This window comes from Eretmochelys imbricata, chromosome 3 (genome assembly GCF_965152235.1).
Source record: "Eretmochelys imbricata isolate rEreImb1 chromosome 3, rEreImb1.hap1, whole genome shotgun sequence".
Taxonomy (NCBI): domain Eukaryota; kingdom Metazoa; phylum Chordata; order Testudines; family Cheloniidae; genus Eretmochelys; species Eretmochelys imbricata.
In genome coordinates this window covers 131,659,209-131,683,065 of record NC_135574.1, presented here as the reverse complement: position 1 = coordinate 131,683,065, position 23,857 = coordinate 131,659,209, and the positions used below count along the sequence as shown (strand labels likewise).

At 42.6% G+C, this 23,857-nt stretch overlaps 1 protein-coding gene across 1 annotated transcript in view; it reads right to left on the bottom strand.

Annotated features, from left to right (window-relative positions):
• Positions 1 to 23,857, bottom strand: part of DISC1 (DISC1 scaffold protein) — a 344,543-nt gene that overhangs the window by 154,167 nt on the left and 166,519 nt on the right. The window contains exon 9 of the mRNA XM_077813412.1: positions 11,577 to 11,765. Within this exon, the coding sequence (XP_077669538.1) occupies positions 11,577 to 11,765 (189 nt within the window). The remainder of the gene's footprint in view (positions 1 to 11,576; positions 11,766 to 23,857) is intronic.

Here is a 23,857-nt window from a genome sequence, read left to right as displayed (position 1 = left end):
GAGAGTCAGAAAGACCCCTGTTCATAAATATTTGATTATGCAAAGCCTGTATTATTTTAAGTACCCATTAATGGTTTCTGGTACCCGCATGATTATTAAGTTACAGGGTAGTTAACTGCATCCTGTACAATGACTGAATATATAGTTTATTGAACACTAACTGTAACAAAAACAATAGGATGAATTTCTTACCATATTTTGAGGTACATTCTGATAAATTATAATTGTATATTTTAATTTTCAGAACCCAAGTACAAGCCTTATATTTGGAAGAAATGTATTAAAAAACCAGAACTCTGTATAGGTTTCTCTTCATTAAAGGACAAGTCACTTATAAATATACTGTATAACCACGTAGCATGTGTATACTGAATGTCAGAGACAAGGTGGGTGAAGTAATAGCTTTCATTGGACCAACTTCTGTTGGTGAAAGAAACAAGCTTTTGAGCTTACACAGAGCTCTTCTTCAGCTCTGCATAGGCTCAAAAGCTTGTTCCTCTTACCAACAGAAGTTAGTCCACTAAAAGATATTACCTCAGCCCTTGCTCTCTAATATCCTGAAACCAACACAGCTACAACAACATTGCAAACATATAGTAAATGATTGTAGAAGCTCTGAGCCTGGCAAATATGCTTCATGCCTGTACTTCGGAAAAGAAAATTCCAGACTCCTTAAACTTCCCATCTGTTCTACTCAATTTGTTTATTTTATAAATAATGATGTTCACTCACAGGAAGCCCGAACCACTCTGCAAGTGAGCTAGTAAGAGTTTTAAAGGCTGAACCAGCAATCCTTAATCAAAAAAAACTCTCACTTAAGTCAATAGGAGTTTAGAAGCAAGGAGGGCAGGATCAGCCCAAAAACAAGAGATAAACCAAAGACTTTTTTTTTCCTTACACATTTCTGATGTTTATTTTCAGTTCTAAAACTTCTGTTCATCATTTATTGCTCCAGTAAACAGCCACAATGCACAATATGATATACATGCAAAATATTTTTGCTGAATACTATTCAAATCATGCTTACTTATATCTTCATTTCTGGCATTCTACAAAGTGCTGTACAACTCCATTTTATCTTGTACAATGATTTTATTCAACCAGGCAAGCAAACCAGTTTAAGATTATTTAACAAATCTTTAAAATAGTGATTTCCCAGTCAATTCTATTATTTTAGCTACATTCTTCTTGTTATACTTGAATACCCATTCCAGAGAATGTATTCCATGTTATTCAACATAACCACTGAGTCTACACATTCTGATTTTCACAGATTGTAGATTCCCCAGTTATATTTATGGCTTTGTAGTGGGGTCGTATTGGAAAAACCTGGGAGGTGGGCGGGTGCAAGCCCATCAAACATTGTTTTGATGTGTGTGTGAAGGGATTTTTTTATGTTAATGCCACATGGATGGTACCTCCCTAAGAAAATCATTCATGCTAGAAAGTTCTACTTAAAGTGAATTGGCAAAGACAATCTGGCATTTAAATCAAGAAAATATAGTTCTCCCAGTTTTATGTAGCCATATATTAGTTAGCTACATACACTTTTCCAAAAGTGTAATATGCACAGCAGTTTGAACAGAGCTAAGAAAAGGAATTCAGCAAACCTAGCAGGCAAATCTGCCCTTCAGTGATGACAACAAGGCAAACTGAGGACTAGTCTCTTTTCCAAGCTGAACAGTCCCAATATTTTTCGTCTCTCCTCATATGGAAGCTGTTCCACACCCCTAATAGTTTTGTTGCCCTTCATTGTGCTTTTTCCAATTAAATATCACTTTTCTGGAATATGGTTTGGGTTGTCTTGGGCTACCATACAATAAAATGTTCCCTACCATGACAGCACTGCTTCAGAGACAGATTTGGTCGGCAGATCTTTTCAAATTCATCTATTTACTCTAATGAATTCCAGTGGTTAAAGCAAGTGGCTGGGAGTCAGGAAACCAGTGTTCTATTCCCTGCTCAGTCACTAGCTCACAATATGATCTTGAGCAAATGATTTCACGTCTCTAGGCTTGGTTTTAGCTGTAAAATGATAATAGTAATAGTTGGCTGTTTTTGTAAAGAGCCAATAAGTGCAAATCAATATTATCTTATCCTAAAATATAAATCAATATATCTAACTTTTCAGTTTACATCACTATTATAAAAAGCAATCTAAAATACTTCTGATATTCTCATTAAAAATCCTTTTGTATTTTTTAAGTCTCCTACACAAATCCCTGACAGTTCACAGCACAGTAAGCCAAGCCAGATTTTTGCACTACATCTGCAATATCTTTTATACTTGGGCAGCTGGCAAAAAGTGAGAAAATCCATTAACATGCTAATGATGTGTCCTATTTAAAATTCCAGCCCTGATTATTGTGTGATTAAATCTCTTCCCTTGACGTCTGCTTCGTTATATCGGAGTTACAGTGAGAAATCAACAATATTAATAAAGTACAATATAGGTGACTAATTTAAACACAAGAAACACACATACTTACATTCTAGTCAGTGTTTCAAATTTCTTGTGAAAAACAGCTCCTTCTAAGCTACCAAAAGAGTGTTATTTCAATAAACAAAACTCAATTCTTAAAAGTATCACAAATAAAAAATATAACAGTTCAAGAGAGAAAATATGCAGAAACAGTCAATGAAGAGATCAACACAGCAAGGCTTTGCCAAAGTCATAGGTTTCAAGGAGAAGCGTGGAGGAGAATAGAGGGGGCTTTCGATGCAGGGGAAGTAGAAGGTTTTTCTAAAGATAGGAAGTAATATGAAAGAAAAGCACAGAGCAGGAGTGGGAAGAGAAGGCAACCAAGGACATGCCACTGGTCTGATTGCCTATCTAGAAAAATTAAGCATCTGTTGTCTATGGTGAAAGACTATCAACTACACCACTGAAATAATTAAACTAGTTATAAACTTTCAGAAAAGGAAACTGACTTGTCTTTGTTGGAGCGTTAGCTCAAATTAACACCTCTCCAGTTAAACGCAAGTGAGAGCAGTCACACAGAATGGTTGGATTAGCAGCACAGAGTGGCTGAGCCCCCACTGTGTTACTAGGTCAAGAGTCAGCAGAACTCAAGCTTCAACCCACACCCCCTGACAGGCCAGCTAGCTCCAGTTTAAATCACAACTGGACTTAAACTAGAGATTTTTAAGCATAGACAGGAGTCGGGTTGTGGTAACATTTGAGGTATACCTTGAGCTAGCACTGCAGTGAAGATGAGCCCTCTGAAGCACCTAATACCTGAATATACAACTCTGAAACGCAGGAGGGGAAAAAATGGTCTAGAAGTAACAAAATATTTTTGTTACAGATTCTGGTGAAATTGAACCAACTGGTTCAAGTAGATTTCTATCTTTATTATATTATTATTACTATTACTATTAACAACAACTACTGCCTCATTTAAAAGAATAAATCTTTGCTTTAAAAAAACGAAAATGTTATGTTGCTTATTCTCTAATCCAATGACATATTTTACATTAAAATAAGTTAAAATCATGACAGACTACGTTCTCTGAGGGTCACTTATGCATGTTTTACCTCATTTTGCTGTTTTTGCTATTGCTTTCTAAACTCAAATCAACAAGGACATGGGATACTAATGTTGCAAATTCCTAAATAGCCAGAATACTGGCATTTTGGATGAACTCTCTGATTTCCCAACAACAACCCAAAATCATTTAACTTCTACTTACTTAGGAGCTGTGTACCAGTGCATGATTTGGGGTTTCAGAGAGATTCCTAAACTTCACAAAACCATACTAGTCAATTAGCAGCAGGGTTTGTTGAAGTCATGGGACTTCAATGACAGCCATTTTGCAACCACCATTCCTCCTTCATTTAGTGACTGGCTGCAGTCTTGCTGCTGCTATGCCTCAGGCTGACTGTTTTCTCTCTGCCACAACTATTTCCAGAAGGATATAATAAAAATCATCATCCATAATAATATTTTTAATAAGAGTCTCATTTCTCTGGTTCTCTCTACTTGCTCTTTGTGATGTAGATATTCTTCCTCTGAACTTCCCTGCCCATTATTCAGGAGCTCTCATCTATCCTTATTATTTCCAAGGTATGTTTCTCAAAATATTCCTGTTTATCATAAAAATGAGATGTGTGCATACTGGGGTATTTACCAATCCCTACTATCATCGACATTCCTTATACAGTCAGTATCTTCATCTTTATTCTACTATTCTTTCTCCCTCCATTTTTCTAAATAGGCATGATCACAGACTATATTTTGTGATGAGCACCAAAACAACCCAAAGTCAAAGTTACTCGACTAATTTCAACTGCCAGTTGCTAAAGGTTAAATTCAATAATAACCTTGAAAAAAAACCTGTCCTCATCACCAATTAGTCTCCCATAGAAAACAGGGTGCAACATTCAATAAAGAACAGCAGCAATCACAGACAAAGCCTTCTCAATGATAATGTGCCATCTGCAGTTTATACTATTCCATGTTTTATTTTCCAAGCATAAAAGTACTATGTGAAAAGACAACTGGTTCATGAAACTCCATGTCCTTTTTTAAAATACAAGATGTTTACCACTTTTCACAGGTTTGTTTCCAACCAAAATTTACATGCTAGATGCTCTCAAATCTAAAGGAGTGTCTATCTTCCAAAAAGTAAAAAGGTGTAGAGTATATGAAGAATAAATAATTTTAATAGTTTATACAGATTTTAGCAATTTGTGCTCCATAGAGTTTTATTTCATACAGAATTAACTTCCTTCACTTATTCTTGTGGAATCACAACAAAACAAATTACAAATCTATATAGGTTTCAGAGTAACAGCCGTGTTAGTCTGTATTCGCAAAAAGAAAAGGAGGACTTGTGGCACCCTAGCGACTAACCAATTTATTTGAGCATGAGCTTTCGTGAGCTACAGCTCACTTCATCGGATGCATACTGTGGAAACTGCAGAAGACATTATATACACAGAAACCATGAAACAATACCTCCTCCCGAGATATTGTTTCATGGTCTCTGTGTATATAATGTCTTCTGCAGTTTCCACAGTATGCATCCGATGAAGTGAGCTGTAGCTCACGAAAGCTTATGCTCAAATAAATTGATTACTCTCTAAGGTGCCACAAGTACTCCTTTTCTTTTTGCAAATCTGTACAGTAAATCTCTGACATATCTCAGTGCTTTACAATTTATTATCATCATAGTTTACAGTAAATTTCAGCATACTATGATGCCTTATTGCATACACAAAAAACAGTCTTTGAACGGCTGCCAGTTCTGTTGGTTCAACAAGCTCACATAAGCATTTGTCTGAAAGCTCACTGAAGAAGAACTCATTTGAAAAATGAACCATTTGGAAAATTATGGAAAGTTCCCTTTCTCTAACAGAGCAGGTAGCAATATGAAGGGCACAGCCTGGAGGATCAAAAAAACCTCTTCAATCCATTGGAAAGCCCAAATAATTAGAAAGCATGCATCATCTGTTTTTGGATCACTTTGTTTATGTTCACAGGTTTCAGAGTGGTAGCTGTGTTAGTCAGTAACAGCAGAAAGGAGGAGTACCTGTGGCACCTTAGAGACTAACAAATTTATTTGAGCATAAGCTTTCGTGGGCTAAAGCCCACTTCATCAGATACATGCAGTGGAAAAAACCATAGGAAGACATAGTTAGATATAGATATAGATATACACACACAGAGAACATGAAAAAATGGGGGTTGCCATACCAACTCTTAACGAGACCAATCGATTAAGGTGGGCTATCATCAGCAGGAGAAAAAAAACTTTTGTAGGGATGGTCAGGATGGCCCATTTCAAACAGTTGACAAGAAGGTGTGAGTAACAGTAGGAGGAAAATTAGAATGGGGAAATAGTGTTTAGTTAGTGTAATGACTCATCCACTTCCAGTCTTTATTCAAGCCTAATTTAATGGTGTCCAGTTTGCAGATTAATTCCAGTTCTGCTGTTTCTCATTGGAGTCTGTTTTTGAAGGTTTTTTTGGTTGAATAATTGCAACTTTTAGGTCTGTAATTGAGTGTCCAGGGAGGCTGAAGTGTTCTGACTGCTTTTTGAATGTTATAATTCTTGACGTCTGGTTTGTGTCCATTTATTCTTTTGCGTAGAGACTGTCTGGTTTGGCCAATGTACATGGCAGAGGGGCATTGCTGGCACATGATGGCATTTATCACATTTACAGATGTGCAGGTGAACGAGCCTCTGATAGTGTGGCTGATGTGATTAGGTCCTATGAAGGTGTCCCTTGAATAGCTATGTGGACAGAGTTGGCAATAGACTTTGTTGCAAGGATAGTTCCTGGGTTAGTGTTTTTATTGTGTGGTTGCTGGTGAGTATTTGCTTCAGGTTGAGGGGCTGTCTGTAAGTGAGGACTGGCCTGTCTCCCAAGATCTGTGAGAGTGAGGGATCATCCTTCAGGATAGGTTGTAGATCCTTGATAATGCGCTGGAGAGGTTTTAGTTGGGGCCGAAGGTGATGGCTAGTGGCATTCTGTTACTTTCTTTGTTGGGCCTGTCCTGTAGTAGGTGACTTCTGGGTACTCTTCTGGCTCTGTCAATCTGTTTCTTCACTTCAGCAGGTGGGTATTGTAGTTGTAAGAATGCTTGAAAGAGATCTTGTAGGTGTTTGTCTCTGTTTCTAGCAGGATAAATACTGGTCTAGTAGCATAGAGGACACATCTTCCTTCCCTTCCTACATATATTTTCAAGAGTACTGTTGCTTTAAATCTCTTTAGTGGCCTACAAAATCCATCTTTTTGTTTTTAAGATAGCTCTTCCTGTCTGGTCACCTTCGAAAAAAAACTCAGCATCCTTCCAAAAGAGCAATGCTGTTGTCTCTTCTACCAGCATGCTGCTCAGAAGATTTTGAGGTAGGAAGAGTTTCAAACTCTGGAACTATCTCGAATTCTTTCTCAAGAAAGCAACTCTAAGCCCTGGTCTACACTACGGGGTTAGGTTGAATTTAGCCACGTTAGGTCGATTTTAAAATGAATGCATCTAAACAACCAACCTCGTTCCGTCGACCTAAACGGCTCTTAAAATCAATTTCTGTACTCCTCCCCAGCGAGGGGAGTCAAGCTAAAATTGACCTTGCTGGATCGAATTTGGGATAGCGCAGACTCAATTTGATGGTATTGGCCTCTGAGAGATATCCCAGAGTGCTCCAATGTGACCGCTCTGGACAGCACTTTTAACTCTGATGCACTAGCCAGGTACACAGGAAAAGCCCCAGGAAATTTTGAATTTCATTTCCTGTTTGGTCAGCATGGCGAGCTCAGCAGCACAAGTGACCATGCATTCCTCCCAGAATCGAAAATGAGCTCCAGCATGGAGCGAATGGGAGACACTAGATCGGATTGCTGTATGGGGAGAAGAATCTGTGCAGGCAGAACTCTGATCAAAAATAAGAAATGCTAATATATAAGGCAAAATCGCACAGGGCATGGTGGAGAGAGGCTACAACAGGGACACACAGCAGTGCCGCGTGAAAGTTAAGGAGTTCAGGCAAGCCTACCAAAAGACAAAGGAGGCAAATGGTCGCTCCAGGTCAGAGCTCCGTACATGCTGCTTCTGTGATCAGCTGCATGGCATTCTAGGGGGGGGACCCTACCACTACCCCACCACTGTCCGTGGACACCTGCAAGGGGGGAGTCTCATGCAACAGGGAGGAGGATTTTGTGGATGAGGAGGAGGAGGAGAATGCGCAGCAAGCAAGCAGTGAATCCGTTCTCCCCAGCAGCCAGGACCTTTTCATCACCCTGGAGCCAATACCCTCCCAAGGCGGGATCCCCGACCCTGAAGCCGGAGAAGGCACCTCTGGTAAGTGCACATTTGTAACTACAGTACAGGGTTTAAAAGCAATAGTGTTTAATGTTTGATTTGCCCTGAAGACTTGGGATGCATTCACGGCCAGTACAGCTACTGGAAAAGTCTGTTAACGCATCTGGGGATGGAGCGGGAATCCTCCAGGGACATCTCCATGAAGCTCTCCTGGAGGTACTCTGAAAGCCTTTGCAGAAGGTTTCTGGGGAGGGCTGCCTTATTTCGTTTACCACACCAAGTGACTCGCAAGTAGTCTGGAATCATTGCAGCACAAAGCATGGCAGCGAATGGTCCTGGGTTTTGGCCGCATTCAAGCAACATTCGGTCTTTATCTTTCTGTGTTAGCCTCAGGAGAGTGATATCATTCACGGTCACCTGGTTGAAATAGGGGAATTTTTGTAAGGGAACAGTAAAAGGACTCAGTTCATACCGGGTTGTTTGCACTTGGCTAAAAGGGATCATCCCGGAGAATAGCCATGCGGCAAGGGGAGGGGTGAAGGAATCATCCCAGAGAATAGCCATGCGGTCGGGTGGGGGGAGGTGTGTGCTGCACATCCACCCGAAAAACCGAAGGCCCTCCTTTTAAATGTGAAACCCAGCTGCCATTCCTTGCTATTGGAAAGCATGGCGCTGCAGTTTGAAACCATTCCCACATGTTATGAAGGCGGAAGAAGCCAACCCCACCTACCAAAAGGCTTTCTATGGCTGCCTGGAAACCGAATTCAGTTGCCCAGCCATTTGTGATGTGTCACCAAAGTGGCTCAATATAAAAGGCAAAATGCAACCTTGTACTTAAAGCATATGTGCTGTCTGCTGTGAATTGCTTGATTCACTATGAAAGAGTCTCCCTTTTGTTCTCAGAAATGTATCCTCTTAAATTTTACTCTCCCTTTTTATCGCCCCCCAGGTGCAAATGTTTCCATGCTCCCCTTATCATCTTCATCCCTGAGGCTATCACAGATTAGAAGGCGAAAAAAACACACTCGCAATGACACGTTTTCCGAGCTTATGCAGTCCTCCCACACTGATAGGGCACAGCTGAATGCATGGAAGCATTCAGTGGCAGAGGCCAGGAAAGCATTAAGTGAGCGTGAAGAGCAGTGACAGGAGGCGATGCTGAGGCTAATGGGGGAGCAAAAGGACATGATGAACCATCTGTTCGAGCTGCAGGAAAGCCAACAAGAGCACAGACCCCCACTGCATCCATTGTATAACCACCTGCTCTCCTCTCCAAGTTCCATATCCTCCTCACCCAAATGCCCAAGAACGCAGGGCGGGAGGGCTCCGGGCACCCAGCCACTCCACTCTAGAGGATGGCCCAAGCAACAGAAGGCTGTCATTCAAACAGTTTTGACTTGCAGTGTGGCTACAATAAGCAATGTGGCCTTGTCCTTCCCTCCTCCCACACCCCAGCCCACCCGGGCTAACTTGTCAGTTATCTCACTTTTTTTAATCAATAAAGAAAGAATGCATGGTTTTAAAACAATAGTTACTTTATTTCCTTTGCCAGGTGTGACCGAAGAGGGGAAGGTGGTTGGCTTACAGGGAATTAAAATCAACAAAGGGGGCAGGTTTGCATCAAGGAGAAACACACACAACTGTCACACCGTAGCCTGGGCAGTCATGAAACTGGTTTTTAAAGCCTCTCTGATGCGCAGCACTCCTAGCTGTGCTCTTCTAATCGCCCTGGTGTCTGGCTGCTCAAAATCAGCCACCAGGCAATTTGCCTAAACATCCCACCCCGCCATAAATGTCTCCCCCTTACTTTCACAGATATTATGGAGCACACAGCAAGCAGCAATAACATGTTGGTTGCACTGAGGTCTAACCTAGTCAGCAAACAGCGCCAGCGAACTTTTAAATGTCCAAAGGCACAGTCTACCACCATTCTGCACTTGTTCAGCCTATAGTTGAACTGCTCATTACTACTGTCCAGGCTGCCTGTGTACAGCTTCATGAGCCATGGGTGCAAGGGGTAGGCTGGGTCCCCAAGGATAACTATTGGCATTTCAACATCCCCAACGGTAATTTTCTGGTCTGGGAAGTAAATCCCTTCTTACAACTGCTCGAACAGCCTGGAGTTCGTAAAGATGCGAGCGTCATGCACCTTTCCCGGCCATCCCACGTTGATGTCGGTTGTCCCTTGTGATCCACCAGTGCTTTCAGCACCATTGAGAAGTACCCCTTGTGGTTTACATACTGGTTGGCAAGGTGGTCCAGTGCCAAGATAGGGCTATGTGTTCCATCTATTGCCCCTCCACAGTTAGGGAAAACCATTGCAGCAAAGCCATCCACTATGACCTGCACATTTCCCAGAGTCACTACCCTTGATTGCAGAATGTCAGTGATTGCATTGGCTACTTGGATCACAGCAGTCCCCACAGTAGACTTGCCCACTCCAAATTGATTCCCGACTGACCGGTAGCAGTCAGGTATTGCAAGCTTCCACAGGGCTATCGCCACTCACTTCTCAACTGTCAGGGCAGCTCTCATCTTGGTATTCCTGCGCTTCAGGATGGGGGAAAGCAACTCACGAAGTTCGAGGAAAGTGGCCTTATACATGCAAAAGTTTTACAGCCACTGGGAATCATCCCATACCTGCAACACTGTGTGGTCCCACCAGTCTGTGCTTGTTTGTCAGGCCCAGATTGTCTGCCATTGCTTTCACAGAGGGAGGGAGGGAAGGGCGACTGACAACATGTACCCAAAACCATCCTCGACAATGGTTTTGTCCCATCAGGCATGGGAGCTTAACCCAGAATTCCAATGGGCAGCGGAGACTGCGGGAACTGTGGGATAGCTACCCACAGTTCACCGCTCTGTAAGTCAATGCTAGCCACGGTATTGAGGACACACTCTGCCGACTTAATGCGCTTAGTGGAGACATACACAATTGACTGTAAAAAATCGATTTCTAAAAATTGACTTCTATAAAATCGACCTAATTTCGTAGTGTAGACATACCATTATGTTTAGCAGGCAGAGGCAACTACCGTTTGTGAGTATTTGTAATCAATTAAACACTACGCCATCTTTTACTTAAGCAACATAGCCACTGTATCTGGTAACTTACTGGACGGCTTCAGGAAGGGAAGGCAGAAGACAGAGGATCTACAGAACTTAGAAGCAGCACTACTTTGTCAGTTGCATTCACTTAATCACAGATCAAATTTCCTGATTCCACTTTGAAACAGTAAGCCAGAAAGGCTGCTTATGTTGACTTGTTAGCTGTACTCGCTAAACCACTTATTTAAATAAAGACTTCTTGCTTTCAAAACCTTGTGCCCTCTATGAGTTACACACTTTCCCAACAAACATACTGAATAAATACCCAATTCTGTTAAAGGCAGAGGTTCCTACTGTTGTGGACACCCTATATTTTCCATAGATGAAAAGTACAAGAACATTTATGTACAAGATATTTGATTATGTACATGATGTACATGCACAAGGCATTATTATTATTAATTAGGTTTCAGCACAAGAGACTTTTTGAGAATCAGGGCTAAGAGAGATATCAAAAGCACCCTACAAAACTAATATACACAAAGCTAGAAAAAATGTCACTCATGAATGACAAGACAGAGCCTGACAGCATGTACAAACTATTGTTTATCAAGGTCCTGCCAAAATTTCCCTCCTAAAAATGGTATGTTCTGCATGTCACACACATCACAATGCTGTTCATCCAATCCAGCAGAATACTGGTCTGTCCACAATATAGCACAAGCAAAGCTTCAATCACCCAACAGCTGGTGAACTACTTACCAAAGGCAGACTTCCCCTGCTCCAGTTCTTGTTTCAATCTGTTGAAATCTTCTTTAATTCCCTCTAATTTTCGGACATTTCTGGCATTCAGCACCAACAGCTCATTGAGAAGTCCCTCCAGCCCTTCTCTCTCAGATGTTAATGATCTGATTTCTTCTGCAAGATCCTTAGCAGTACAGAAATTACTTCCTGCAGATTCATTTGGAGGAAGGGTAAGAGAGAAGGAAACAAATATTTGCAACATCAGTAGATTGCACAGAAAACACAGGAAATTAAGCAACTAAAGACCCAAGCAGCAGCTAAAACAACAGTATTAAAAGAGAGGAGAGTTTTGCATTCTGTTTAATTTTTCTGTTCCACTAAATACCATTACAGGAAACGTTCTTAATAACCCATTGGAACAAGATGTTCACAATTATGGTTTACCTAGATTATTTTATACAGAAAACATTCCCTCATTTTTAGTTTTTAATTATTTTTTACATTTGTGGGGAAAACCCATGTCTGATATTTAAGTTGAAGAAAATTTCACACTTGTAATTCATGGGTCATTACCTTGTAGTCCATCAGATCATTATCAGGCTTTATAATGTACCTCAATTTATAATTGCCAGATGATACAGTACATTTAAATGGGTACCATAAATCTGTTAGACTCCAGAAAACATCTTTCTTGCACAACGAAAAATACCATATACCATTATTTCCTTACGGTTTTTATATATAGGACAAACTGTGTTTGTAAATGGTATGCACTTATTAAAAATAATATATCAAGAAAGAAAATGCTGAGGTTGCATGGATAAGTGCTTAAAAATCAGGACTCTCGAAATTAATGTGAAGCACATCCACTTGTGCATATATTATCCATCTACCACCTCAAAACTCAAAAGAGAATGCACAGATTATAGGTATCCCAGACCATAACAGCTCCATCTATTGTCCACATACCAAAATGCTTTATGAAATTTTTGGTTGAAAAGGACAATAAACTGCTGCCTTTACACAACAGATGATTTTCTAAGGTAAACAGTTTTGTTTTTCTTTAAGAAATATCCCAAAGCACCAATCGGCAAATTTTCAGCTTCAGACATAAGTATAGTGTATTTTTTAATTCAATCCTGTGAGTCAGAAGAACTCTCAATCTATCATTTTTTCCCTTATCATAAATGAAAGAAACCAAACAAACAATCTTCTCTTTACTTATAACAAAATCTCCATTTCTATTGCCTAGGTTAGATCCTATTTGCCAAAATTCAACCTACGGTGAATTTTTACAAATAAATAATTATAAATAACCCCTAAGAGCAGGGTGTATAAGCGTCATCCTTCCCCTGCCCCCACCCTGAGCCACTATAAATGTTTTATAAACCTAATCTGTGATTTGCTTCCACAGGGGTGGGGGGAAATGAGGAAAAAGTTGACATATAATAATGGATGAATGGCAAATATTGAGATGCCTCTAAGGCAGCGAGGCTGACAACAAAACAATGGTCTCTCCAAAGAAAATAGAACTCATTACAAGCCTTAGTGCACAGGATCCTTAATAAAACATAAAAAAGATGATATTCTTAATTAAAATCTGGAGCCTTCTTTCTACTTCTGAAAAAAGCTAGGGAGAAGGTATGATGCTATACATGAAAGTTTTATACATGTTGAATAATTATGAACTCCCAGAGGGGAGGTTAATATCAAAACTCAGGCTATGATGAAAAGGCATCGAGTATATGCCCATAAGGTAAATCTCTCTGATGTAGATTTTCCTGACAGCAGAAATATGCCTGTGAGTCTGTGATGAAAAATCATCAAAGCATATACGGATCTGTGCACCACCTCCTGAAAGTGCCATCAGTGAACTCCTGACCGCAATCACAGTAACTAAAATAGGCACTTTCTAAATGCCACAAGAAAGTTAATTTTAAAAATATATCTATATCCCTACCTGCCAACATTATAAAAAATGCCCTTCTGCTTTTTAGAAACCACAAGTCACTTTGGTTACTATAGAAATATCCTTTAGACACCTGTAAAAATATTTCAGTTTGTTAATATCATAAATATGATAAAATGCCTCATTCTGATGACAAAGTAATTTTACCACCTAAACAGAGCACAATAATTCATCACTTTCCTGAATACCTGGGGTTAAATTTCTACAGCTGTACCACCGTAGACAGTGTTCTTTTGGATCCCACTGAAGATCCAGGGAATAGGCGGTCAGGCCTAATGGCTAGAATCAGGTGCCTGGAACTGGAGCCAGGGTCAGAGCCAGAGACAGCGTCAGGGGCAGGGCATAGTAGTAGGGATCTGAAGCGAGTCAGGAAAGCGGGAACCATGAACAGACAGGAGTCTGGGACAAAGTGGGCAGGAACAGGCTGGGGGTCAGGGTTCAGCAGTCAGGCAAATAGGCAGGGTTCGTAGTAGCCAGGGATTCACCAAGTTGCTCAAGCAACCTCCTGTACCTCTATCTGCTTTAAATAATGCATCCCAGCCAATCGTTGGGGCTGGACATCTCCCTCGATCAGCTTTGTGGGCAGAGCCTTTGTGAGCTAGAGCTTCGCCAGCGCCCTTCTCCACTAGTTTGGGTAAGCTACTGGGTGGTGGCCACAGTCTGAGCATGGCCTAGGGACTCACAGGCCCTGGTTCAGGGCCCATGATCTTACACCCTTAACCAATAACCCTTATCAGAATTGGTAAGGAAAACCTAGAATGCTGAAGAAAGTAGTGCTGGTTGTGCAGAAAGTGGTAGTCATTAACAAAATAATAAATAAATCTTTCAGTTGAGACCTAAACCCAAGGTTTAATGACCCCAGGTGTGGTCATTAAAGATCCCATGGCATTTCTGACAAGAATAGATATTTACTTCCAGCGCCTGGGCCAAATTTCAGTTTAGATAAGTAATTTACCTAGGCAAAATTCCCTGGCAATATGCATTAAATGTGATATTCTTCATTTTGTCCTAACTATTGTGGAGTGTTAATGAGAACTGAAAGACTACTGAGTTCCTCATCAGCAACGACTGCATTTCTCTAGTGTGTATGTATAAATATGCACACCCACATAATATTATACCAGATGGGTGAAATTAACAGCTTCATACATTTCATGAAAACATTGGCAGGTTCATGGAATTTTACTGTGCTACTTTTAAGATGTTAAATTTTTTAATTTGAATAAATATATGAAATCAACACTCACTCATAGAATTTATTAATTCAGTAGAAAAAGTAGTATCCAACCATGTGAAAGGAAACCAGGATTATAATAAAACCTGTAATTAACTAAGTGCTCTTTGCCGAATCAATTCTGTGACTTATTACTTTCCATTACCAGGCGCATCAGATATAAAAGGATTTATCCCCAAAATCATTCATGAATTTTCCACTTTGGAACACGGACTAATCATAGTTATCGATCACTCATGACACTCTATGAATGGTCTCAGTCTCTACCCTGTGCTGACCCTGAATTATGTGACCAAACTCAGTCCCCTTCTGGGGTTTCGCTTTATTGGTAGTCAAAAAGCAACATCACAATAAACCTTTGCCTAAACTTCCTCTCTGAGTTTGGAGGTCCCTAATGTTTTCCTCTGGGACCGCCTCCCTCCTATATCCCCAATTCTCACTCCGTTGAGAGACACTCCCATCTCCCTTATATCCAGAGGTGTTTAATAAGCAGTACAGACCAAAATGAGCCATTGGAACACCAGCAGTTTTATGCAAGATTCTAACACCAGCAGGGTGGGCCAACAGAAAAATCCTGCCATTCCGTTACACACCACAGTCACAATGATCTGTTTTGAGAAGCAGTGTAGTAGTGAGGAGGAAACTGAGAGCTTGGTTTGTGATCATTTAAATCCACAATGGTGTACTAGGTTTTATTTTGTGCAGTGAGACATCAATACTGCAACATGAGGCACATATAATGATTTTATATAAAGCATTACATGGTCAGTAGACACTCTTTAAGGTTTAAAGTGTTTGATTTTGCTCATGGGAATCAAGGCCTCAGTGTTATCAATGATCATTAACGATAACTAGCAGAAATAACATCTCCTCCCCCATTTGTTTCTTTTTCCCCCTGTAAAAACATTGTCTGTCCAAGGCTGAAAAACAGACTAATATGATTACTGCAAGATGTTCCCATATAAGCAAAAAATGCCAAGGTCAAGTTTATGCTGAGAAGCACTCAAAAGCAAGCTCATCAGAGAACTCCAAAGGGTCTCATGTCAACCTGACAATACCAAGCATCAGCTCCGGACAGCCAGATCATAAAATACTATTTTTCAGCAACTTCACTTGGAAAATCTGTAAGCAGGTCAAAATGAGGGCTACTTGGTAGAAGTCTGAGAGCTCTTGCAGGATCTAACCTCAAGAGTTTGCAAAGAAATCTCACAACCTAAACCAATATAAATGACTTCAGCAATCCAGACAAAAAGGATCCCAAACATTGGTGGAGGAATAACCAGTGCAACCAGGGAAGTGCACAGGGGCTCCCCATAATTTGGGGATTAGTGCTGCTGCAGGGATCCAGAGTGTTGCTCCAGCACCTGGAATCCCAGGACAGAGCAACGCTCCATCATTTGGTAGATGGGGTCACAATGCAACTGAAATTTGGCCCACCCACACCTCCATAATGCCAGACAGACACATTTCTGTCTGGCCACATTTCAGTGGTGTTGTGATCCCATGTGCATGGCCACAATGCCTATCAAATTTGGCCCACCCATCAACATTCCCTTTACACTGCACACACAAAGTAGATGTTTGCAGAAGCCTCAGCAGTCTTGTTCTGAGCTGGCTTTCTGTCCACTTGAGTATGCTGGTGAAAGCACTCTGTCTTCTATCCACCCAATCTGCCTTCTCATACTTATTAAACATTACACTCAAATTTTAGAGACCCTCGTTCAGTACGGACCAGACAGGAATGGGCCATTTCCTGGATCTCAAATACTTCTTGCAATATAGTCTGAGGCCTCCCATCCACACAGTGATCTTGCATTAGTCAGCTTGTGAAAACTGACAGGATCACCAGGCAATATAACATACCTGCATACGAGGGTGACCAGGTGTCCGGTTTTCGACCGGAACATCCGGTCGAAAAGGGATCCTAGCAGCTCCGGTTAGATTTGCTGACCGGGCCATTGACTGTCCAGTTGGTGGTGCCACGCAGCAGGGCTGGCAGGTTCCCTGCTAGCCTCCACACTGCGCAGCTCCTGGGAAGCAGCCGGCATGTCCCCACTCTGGCTCCTACGTGTAGGGGCAGCAAGGGGGCTCCGAACGCTGCCTCCGCCCCACGCGCCACCCCCACAGCTCCCATTAGCCAGGAAACACTGCCAATGGGAGCTGTGGGGGCAGCGCCTGCAGAGCTGCTTACCTGTGCCTCCATGTAGGAGCCAGAGGCGGGGACATGCCGCTGCTTCTGGGAGTTGCTTGAGGTAAGCGCTGCCCAGAGCCTGCACCTGTGACCCCCTCCCAGGCTCCAACCCGCTGCCCCAGCTCCCGCCCTGATCCCGCTCCTGCCCTCAGAACCCCTTGATCCCAGCCCAGAGCACCCTCTTGCACCCCAAACCTTTCATCCCCACCCCAGAGCCTGCACCCCCTGCCCAGAGCCCATACATCCAGTGGTGAGCTGGAGCCGGTTCGCACCGGTTCACTAGAACCGGTTGTTAAATTTAGAAGCCCTTTTAGAATCGGTTGTTCCACCTGTAATTTCTAAGTACACCAGAACAGATGTCATTTGTCACAATCCAGCACCCCATCTTATTTTATATATGAGTATGCATGTGCAGAGGGAAACAGAGAAAGAGAGATCCACCTCGGTGAAGTTTCACATTTCTATACTACTATTCTAGCAACAATTGCTCCTTGTCAGTGAGACTGGTCTGGGAGTAAAATGGTCACAGCTATTTACTGATATACTTAAGGGTTTGTTAACCTTTGAAAATTAATCTGGAATAAAGTAGGATGTGAATTTAAAGTGGATTAACTACTCCAGATTATGTCCATGTGTGGTCATGCATATTCCTGAATAAGAGTGCCTTGTTCTGGAAAAAGAGCCTCCAGCTATAGATTTAATCAGGAAATACCTCCTGACATAGACAAGCCCTAACACAAGCTATTTGGATGGGCAGGAACAAAATCATGGGGATTTTCTGGGCCAATTCTCAGTTACAAGGACTCAGTCTTATTGATTCCCATGGCACCTATCCCATGTCCTCCCAACTTAAGACAATGCTTCCTTAAGACAATCCTTCTCCATCTGAAGAATGATCTGACAACATGGAGTTTCAGAAGCCCATCTCACACCCCTTATTGGTAGCAGTGAATGGGACTCCTCACATGGTGGTGTTCTATCTCATTTACCAATAGTGCTTTATCTGTTTCTGGATGCTTCATAGATTCCAACGCCAGAAGGGACCACTGTGATCATCTATACTGACCTTCTGCATAACATAGGCCACAGAATTTCCCCCAAAACTCTTGGAGCATATTTTTAGAAAAACATCCAATCTTGGTTTAAAAATGGTTAGTGATGTAGAATCCATCTCGAAACTTGGTAAATTGTTTCAATGGTTAATTACCCCCACTTTTAAAAATGTATGCCTTATTTCCAGTTTGAGTTTCTCTAGCTTCAACTTCCAGCAACTGGATCTTTCCCTGCTAGAGTGAAGAGTCCATTATCAAATATTTGTTCCCCATGTAGATACTTGTAGACTGTGATCAAGTCACCTCTTAACCTTCTCTTGTTAAACTAAATAGATTAAGATCCTTGAATTGGTCACTGTAAGGCAGGTTTTCTAATCCTTTAATTATGGTTCTTCCCTGAATCCTCTCCAACTTGTCAACATCCTTCCTGAATTGTGGACACCAAAACTGGACACAGTATTCCAGGCCACACACCAGTACCAAACACAGAGGTAAAATAAGAAATTATGACTAATCTTTCCATAACTGTTGTTCTTTTAAATGTGTGGCACATGTCTATGCCACTGTAGGTGTGTGCGCACTCCAGTACACCGTTGTTGGAGAGCTTTTCTCCCCAGTGGCAATGGTACGCCTCAGGGATGCACAAGCATCCTCTGCTGCCTCACGCCTTGTGTGCAGGCATAAAGGGAGGAGCCAGCCCCAACCCCCTCAGATCCTTCCTACCTACTCATATATAAAAATAAAGAGTGGAAGGAGGACGGATCATGGAACGGACATTTGCTTAGTAATGCTTAGTAAACATTTCTACTTCTTTGACTGATTTGCACGCGTCCATTCCACTGTACGTGACTCACAAGCAGTCCCAACTAGAGGTGGGTTCAGAGATATTTTTGAACAGGGACTGGTGGATTGCTCGTCCAAATTTAGCACGGTCTCTAGATTGTTGAGCGATAGCATAGTCAAAGGCAAATACATAACATGCTGACCAGGTTCCCACTTTGCAAATGTCTAATACGGGAACATTAGTGAGAAAGGCCAGAGTGATTCCTTGGGACCTAGTTGAATGATCCAACACTCCATCTGGCAGCTTTATGTTAGCCAACTGGCAACACAGGCAAATATAACTGGATATCCAAGACAATATCCTCGGAGTGGAGACAAGACTGCCCTTCATTCTGTTGATAAATGCAATGAACAACTGAGTCAAAGATCCGAAAGGTTTAGCCTGTACCAGATAAAACGCTAAAGGTCTTCTAACATCCAGAGGTGTTCAGTCCCTCCTCAACCTTACTACCATGAGGCTTTGGGAAGAAGGTCAATAAGAAGATTGCTTGGTTAATATAAAAAGTGAAAACCATGCTTCTAAGAAACCTTGAGTGAGAACAAAGGTAGACTTTGTCCACATAGAAAACCGTATACAGAGGATCTGATACTAGAGTCCTTATCTCTCCCACTCTCCTGGATGATGTAATGGCTACTAAAAAAGCTACCTTCATGAAATGTGCTACAGAGAGCAGGTCACCAGAGGCTCAAAGAAAGGGACCCATCAGCTTTGTTAAGACTAGATTCAAGTTCCATGGGGCACACCAACGAAAGATGTCATTTTGGGAGAAGGGAGCAGTAAGTTTAGACCTCCAAGAGTTGCTTAGAGAAGCCACCCTGGATCAGCTGCTAGTACAACCAAGAATAATTGATCCTTCAGTGGCTAGAAAGGCTGGGAGCAGGCAGAAGCCAAATCAAGACCCAATGGGCTATGTAAAAATGGCTGGCTGCTTCCTTGAGGTGGCAGTTCTGGGTGAAGCTGGGACAGAGAAGGAAGGGTTTTCCCATCTTAAGCCAAAAGCCCAGCCTGGTCAGGGCCTAATTCTGATTGCACCTTTTGATTGAGCCAGCGAAATACTAATTTGTTTTATATAATGGAATTTAAAGCCCAGGCAGCCATCTTAAGTTGGATATCAATTGATTGCTGTAAAATTAAAGGGTGTTTGCGTCATGAGATGCTCCACTGGTTCAGGAGAACCGGTGACACCACCACTCCATTGCATGATTCTCAGAGGAGAAAAAAGTCTAAGATATAGGGAATCGTGGGTCACTGATTTTAACAGTGAGTTCTTCTAATATGCAACAAGCCAAGCAGGAACCAGTGGTGAGCTGGTTCACACCGGTTCGCTAGAACCGGCTGTTAAATTTAGAAGCCCTTTTAGAACCGGTTGTTCCGCGAGGGACAACCGGTTCTAAAAGGGCTTCTAAATTTAACTGGCCAAAAGTGGTGCCTTAGGCGCCGACTCCATGGGTGCTCCAGCCCTGGAGCACCCAAGGGGAATATTTGGTGGGTGCAGAGCACCCACCGGCAGCTCCCCGCCCCAGCCCCGGCCCCAGCTCACCTCCGCTTCACCTTCACCTCCTCTCCTGTACACACCACCCCGCCCCCGCCCCCGCCCCCGCCCCCGCCCCCGCCCCCGCCCCCGCCCCCGTCCCCGTCCCCGTCCCCGTCCCCGTCCCCGTCCCCGTCCCCGTCCCCGTCCCCGTCCCCGTCCCCGTCCCCGTCCCCGTCCCCGTCCCCTGGCGCTGTTCGCGCGGAAAGCCGGGGTGGGCTGAGAAGCAGGCCGCGGCTTTCCACTCAGGCCCAGGGATGTGGAGGTGAGCTGGGAAGGGGGGCGCGAGGAGGGCCGGCCACACCGCAGCAGGTAACCCGGGGGGGGGGGGGGGGGCGTGCAGGGGAACCGCTCCCCGCCTCAACTCACCTCTGCTACCCTTGGCCTGAGCGTGAAGCCGCCACCTGCTTCTCTGCCCCCCCAGGCTTTCCGCGAATCAGCTGTTCGTGCTGTTCAGCGGAGGGGGCAGAGCGGAGGTGAGGTGAGCTGGGGCTGGGTGCAGGACAGGGAGCTGCCGGTGGGTGCTCTGCACCCACAAATTTTCCCCACGGGGGCTCCAGCCCCGGATCACCCAGGGTCAGTGCCTAAGGCGCCACTTTTGATGTGATCAGTGAGGGGAGCGGCCGCTCCCACCCCTAACTACGCTCCGCCGCCCCTAGGAGCCAAAGGGACCTGCCAGATGCTTCCTGGGAGCTGCCCCAGGTAAGCACCTCCAGGACTCCCCACCTCACCCCCGGCAGGTGCCTCTGGCTCTTAGGGGTGGGCACCCACTACGGTGGCCCACGAGATCCTCCTGCCCGGTTCTGGGGGCAGTCAGGGGACAGGGGAGGGGGGTGGATGGGCCAGGGGTCCCGCGGGGTGGGGGTGAGCAACGACCCCCTCGTGGGGTGAGGAGGGAACCCATTGTTAAGATTTTGGCAGCTCATCACTGGCAGCAACTATTAGTTTATCATTTATATTGCATTTAGAGAAGTATGCTACCAGCTCTGCTATAGCTATGTCCAATATTGCTCAACATCTAGCAAAGGAACGATTTCTGCAAAACAGGAAAATGTGAATGCTGGGAAACCAACTGGGGGGAAATAACAACGACACTAAGCACAAAGCACACATTCACCTTTCTTCCTCCTCTTTTTAAAACTTTTTAAAGATCAACACCTGTTGGAACAATAAGAAGAACTAAAGAGCTAACAGGTGTTCTTCCTCCGGGCAATCACCATTATGGTATCCATCAATGCCACTAATACAAGTCAAAAAATCTTCCACCCAGTTGTTGATGAGGATACAGAGTTTGATTGCAACTTAGACTTCAATAGATAAAGTGAGGGTCTAGGAGCACATAAGGAAAGCTTAGTGCAAAGAAAAGAGGAGGAATTAGATGTAGTGATAGATACCAGATTCTGAAAGCAGCAGAGCTAATGGGATTGCAGACAAGAAGGAATGAACAATGAATGAGCAAGATGCCTTCATCACCAACATACCTCAAAAAACTAGGGCCCAGAATTGGGATCCAATTATCATTTCCTAAAAATGGTACCAACCATTTTTATTATGAGGCATAATGCAATACAAATTGTCCATCTCATCCTGCAAATACACTGTATGAAGGCCTATTTACAGGATCTGCTATAGAAAAGCTAGTTGAGAGAGAGACAGACAGACAGACAGACAGACAGAAGGAAATGCCATTTAGAGGGCACAGAAGAATATTATACCAGGATCAAATCAGCAGGTGCAAAGTAGGAAATATCTTTTGAGCAGCTCACAAAAGAGATTAATTGTAGTGGGGCAGAGAAAATAAAAGTTTGAGTTTCTGGAGAGAATTTACCCAAGGAAATTTCCTTAAAATCCATTTAATTTGGAATACTCTATTGTATTTTCAAAGACAAAAAGTTAGCTCTCCAGAAGAATTTATATAAGTCGGGGATAAAACTCATTCTTGGCAGGAATAGCAGTATCCAGAGAAGGGAAAGAATTGCAACTGACACAAGGAAATCCCTCCCTCCTTCTCACCGTGATTCCTATATGTGCTCCATTCAATTCAAACACTGATTATACTTTGAAGATGGTGGGGCAGATTTTCTTCTCCAGCCAAAATCCATTAAGCATAGGTAAAAGATCAGTTACACAGCTCCATGAGTTGGTGGGCTGTTCTGCAACAGCCTCAGAGCAAGTTAGGGCAATTTAGGGGCTACTGTAACTTACACTGGCTAAGGATCCACCTCTTCCCTCCCCAGAACACGCTCTGTGCCAGTGAGGAAGGTGAGAGGTTGTGTCAGGAACTGACTCGGACATCTTTACCTCCGCTGAGAGAAACACTCCACTCTCAGAGAAATTCTCAGCTGGCTAATTACAGCTAGAATTAGGCTCCTTTGAGCTGCCTGAGAAGTACAAAGAGACCAGATTATACCTTAGAATGGTGGTTCTCAAACTGGGGTCCTGAGAGACTGCACAAGGGTTCTGCAAAATATTATGACTAACTAAAAAAAAAATCTCACCACACTTCTGCATTGCCTAATGATTAAAACCAACAAATGGTGCATGAACAATGCTGTAATACTCTCATTGCATAAGTATCAACATAAAAAATCTCACTGCTTTGTGACAGCAAATCAGAAGAGATGTGTTTTGTTTTGTTTTTTTATGATTGAGACGTCTTTGGTGGGTGGAAGTGGAATATATTTTTACAGTGTGTGAGCAAATTACATTGAAGAATGGATACATTTTTAAAACGTCCTCATACTAGTACTGCTAGTTGTGCTGAAGTCATGGACAATGCAGAGTCAAGGAGTAAGAAACAAATGACGAACAGAAAGTTTGATGAAAGTTATACTGATTCTGGTTTTATGGAATTTAGTTATGGACAACCCCAATGCATTGTATGCTTATAAATCCTATCAAACAAAGCAATGAAATCCACAAAATTGAAACAACACCTCTCAACAGGCACCTTGAGTATAAAGATAAACCCAGAGACTTTTTTCAATGAGAAAGAAGAATACAATCAACAGAAAACTCAAAAGACAAACATAACATCAGTTCCAGAAAAGGCTCCGAAAGCATCTTTCTTAACAGCACTTCAGATTACAAAGAGTAAAATATCCTGTACCACTGGAGAAGGACCAATTCTTCCAGCTGCTATAGAAATGTGCAAAGTGATGGTAAGGGAAGATGCTGCGAAGAAACTTAAGGCCGTAACACTTTCTAACTACACAGTTAGTAAGAGAATTGAATCACTTTCAAATAATGTAAAATGCTATCTAACTGAAAGGCTACGTACGTGTGAACGGTTTGCAATTCAGCTTGATAAGACAACTGACGTTGGTAATGCAGCACAATTATTAGTGTGTGTTTGTTATGTTTGACTGGGGGAAATTTTGGAAGATTTTCTTTTTTGTCAGAAGTTACCAGAACAGACAACAGGTCAGGAAATATTCAAATTATTGGATAATTTCATGAAAGCTGAATAGCTGAATTG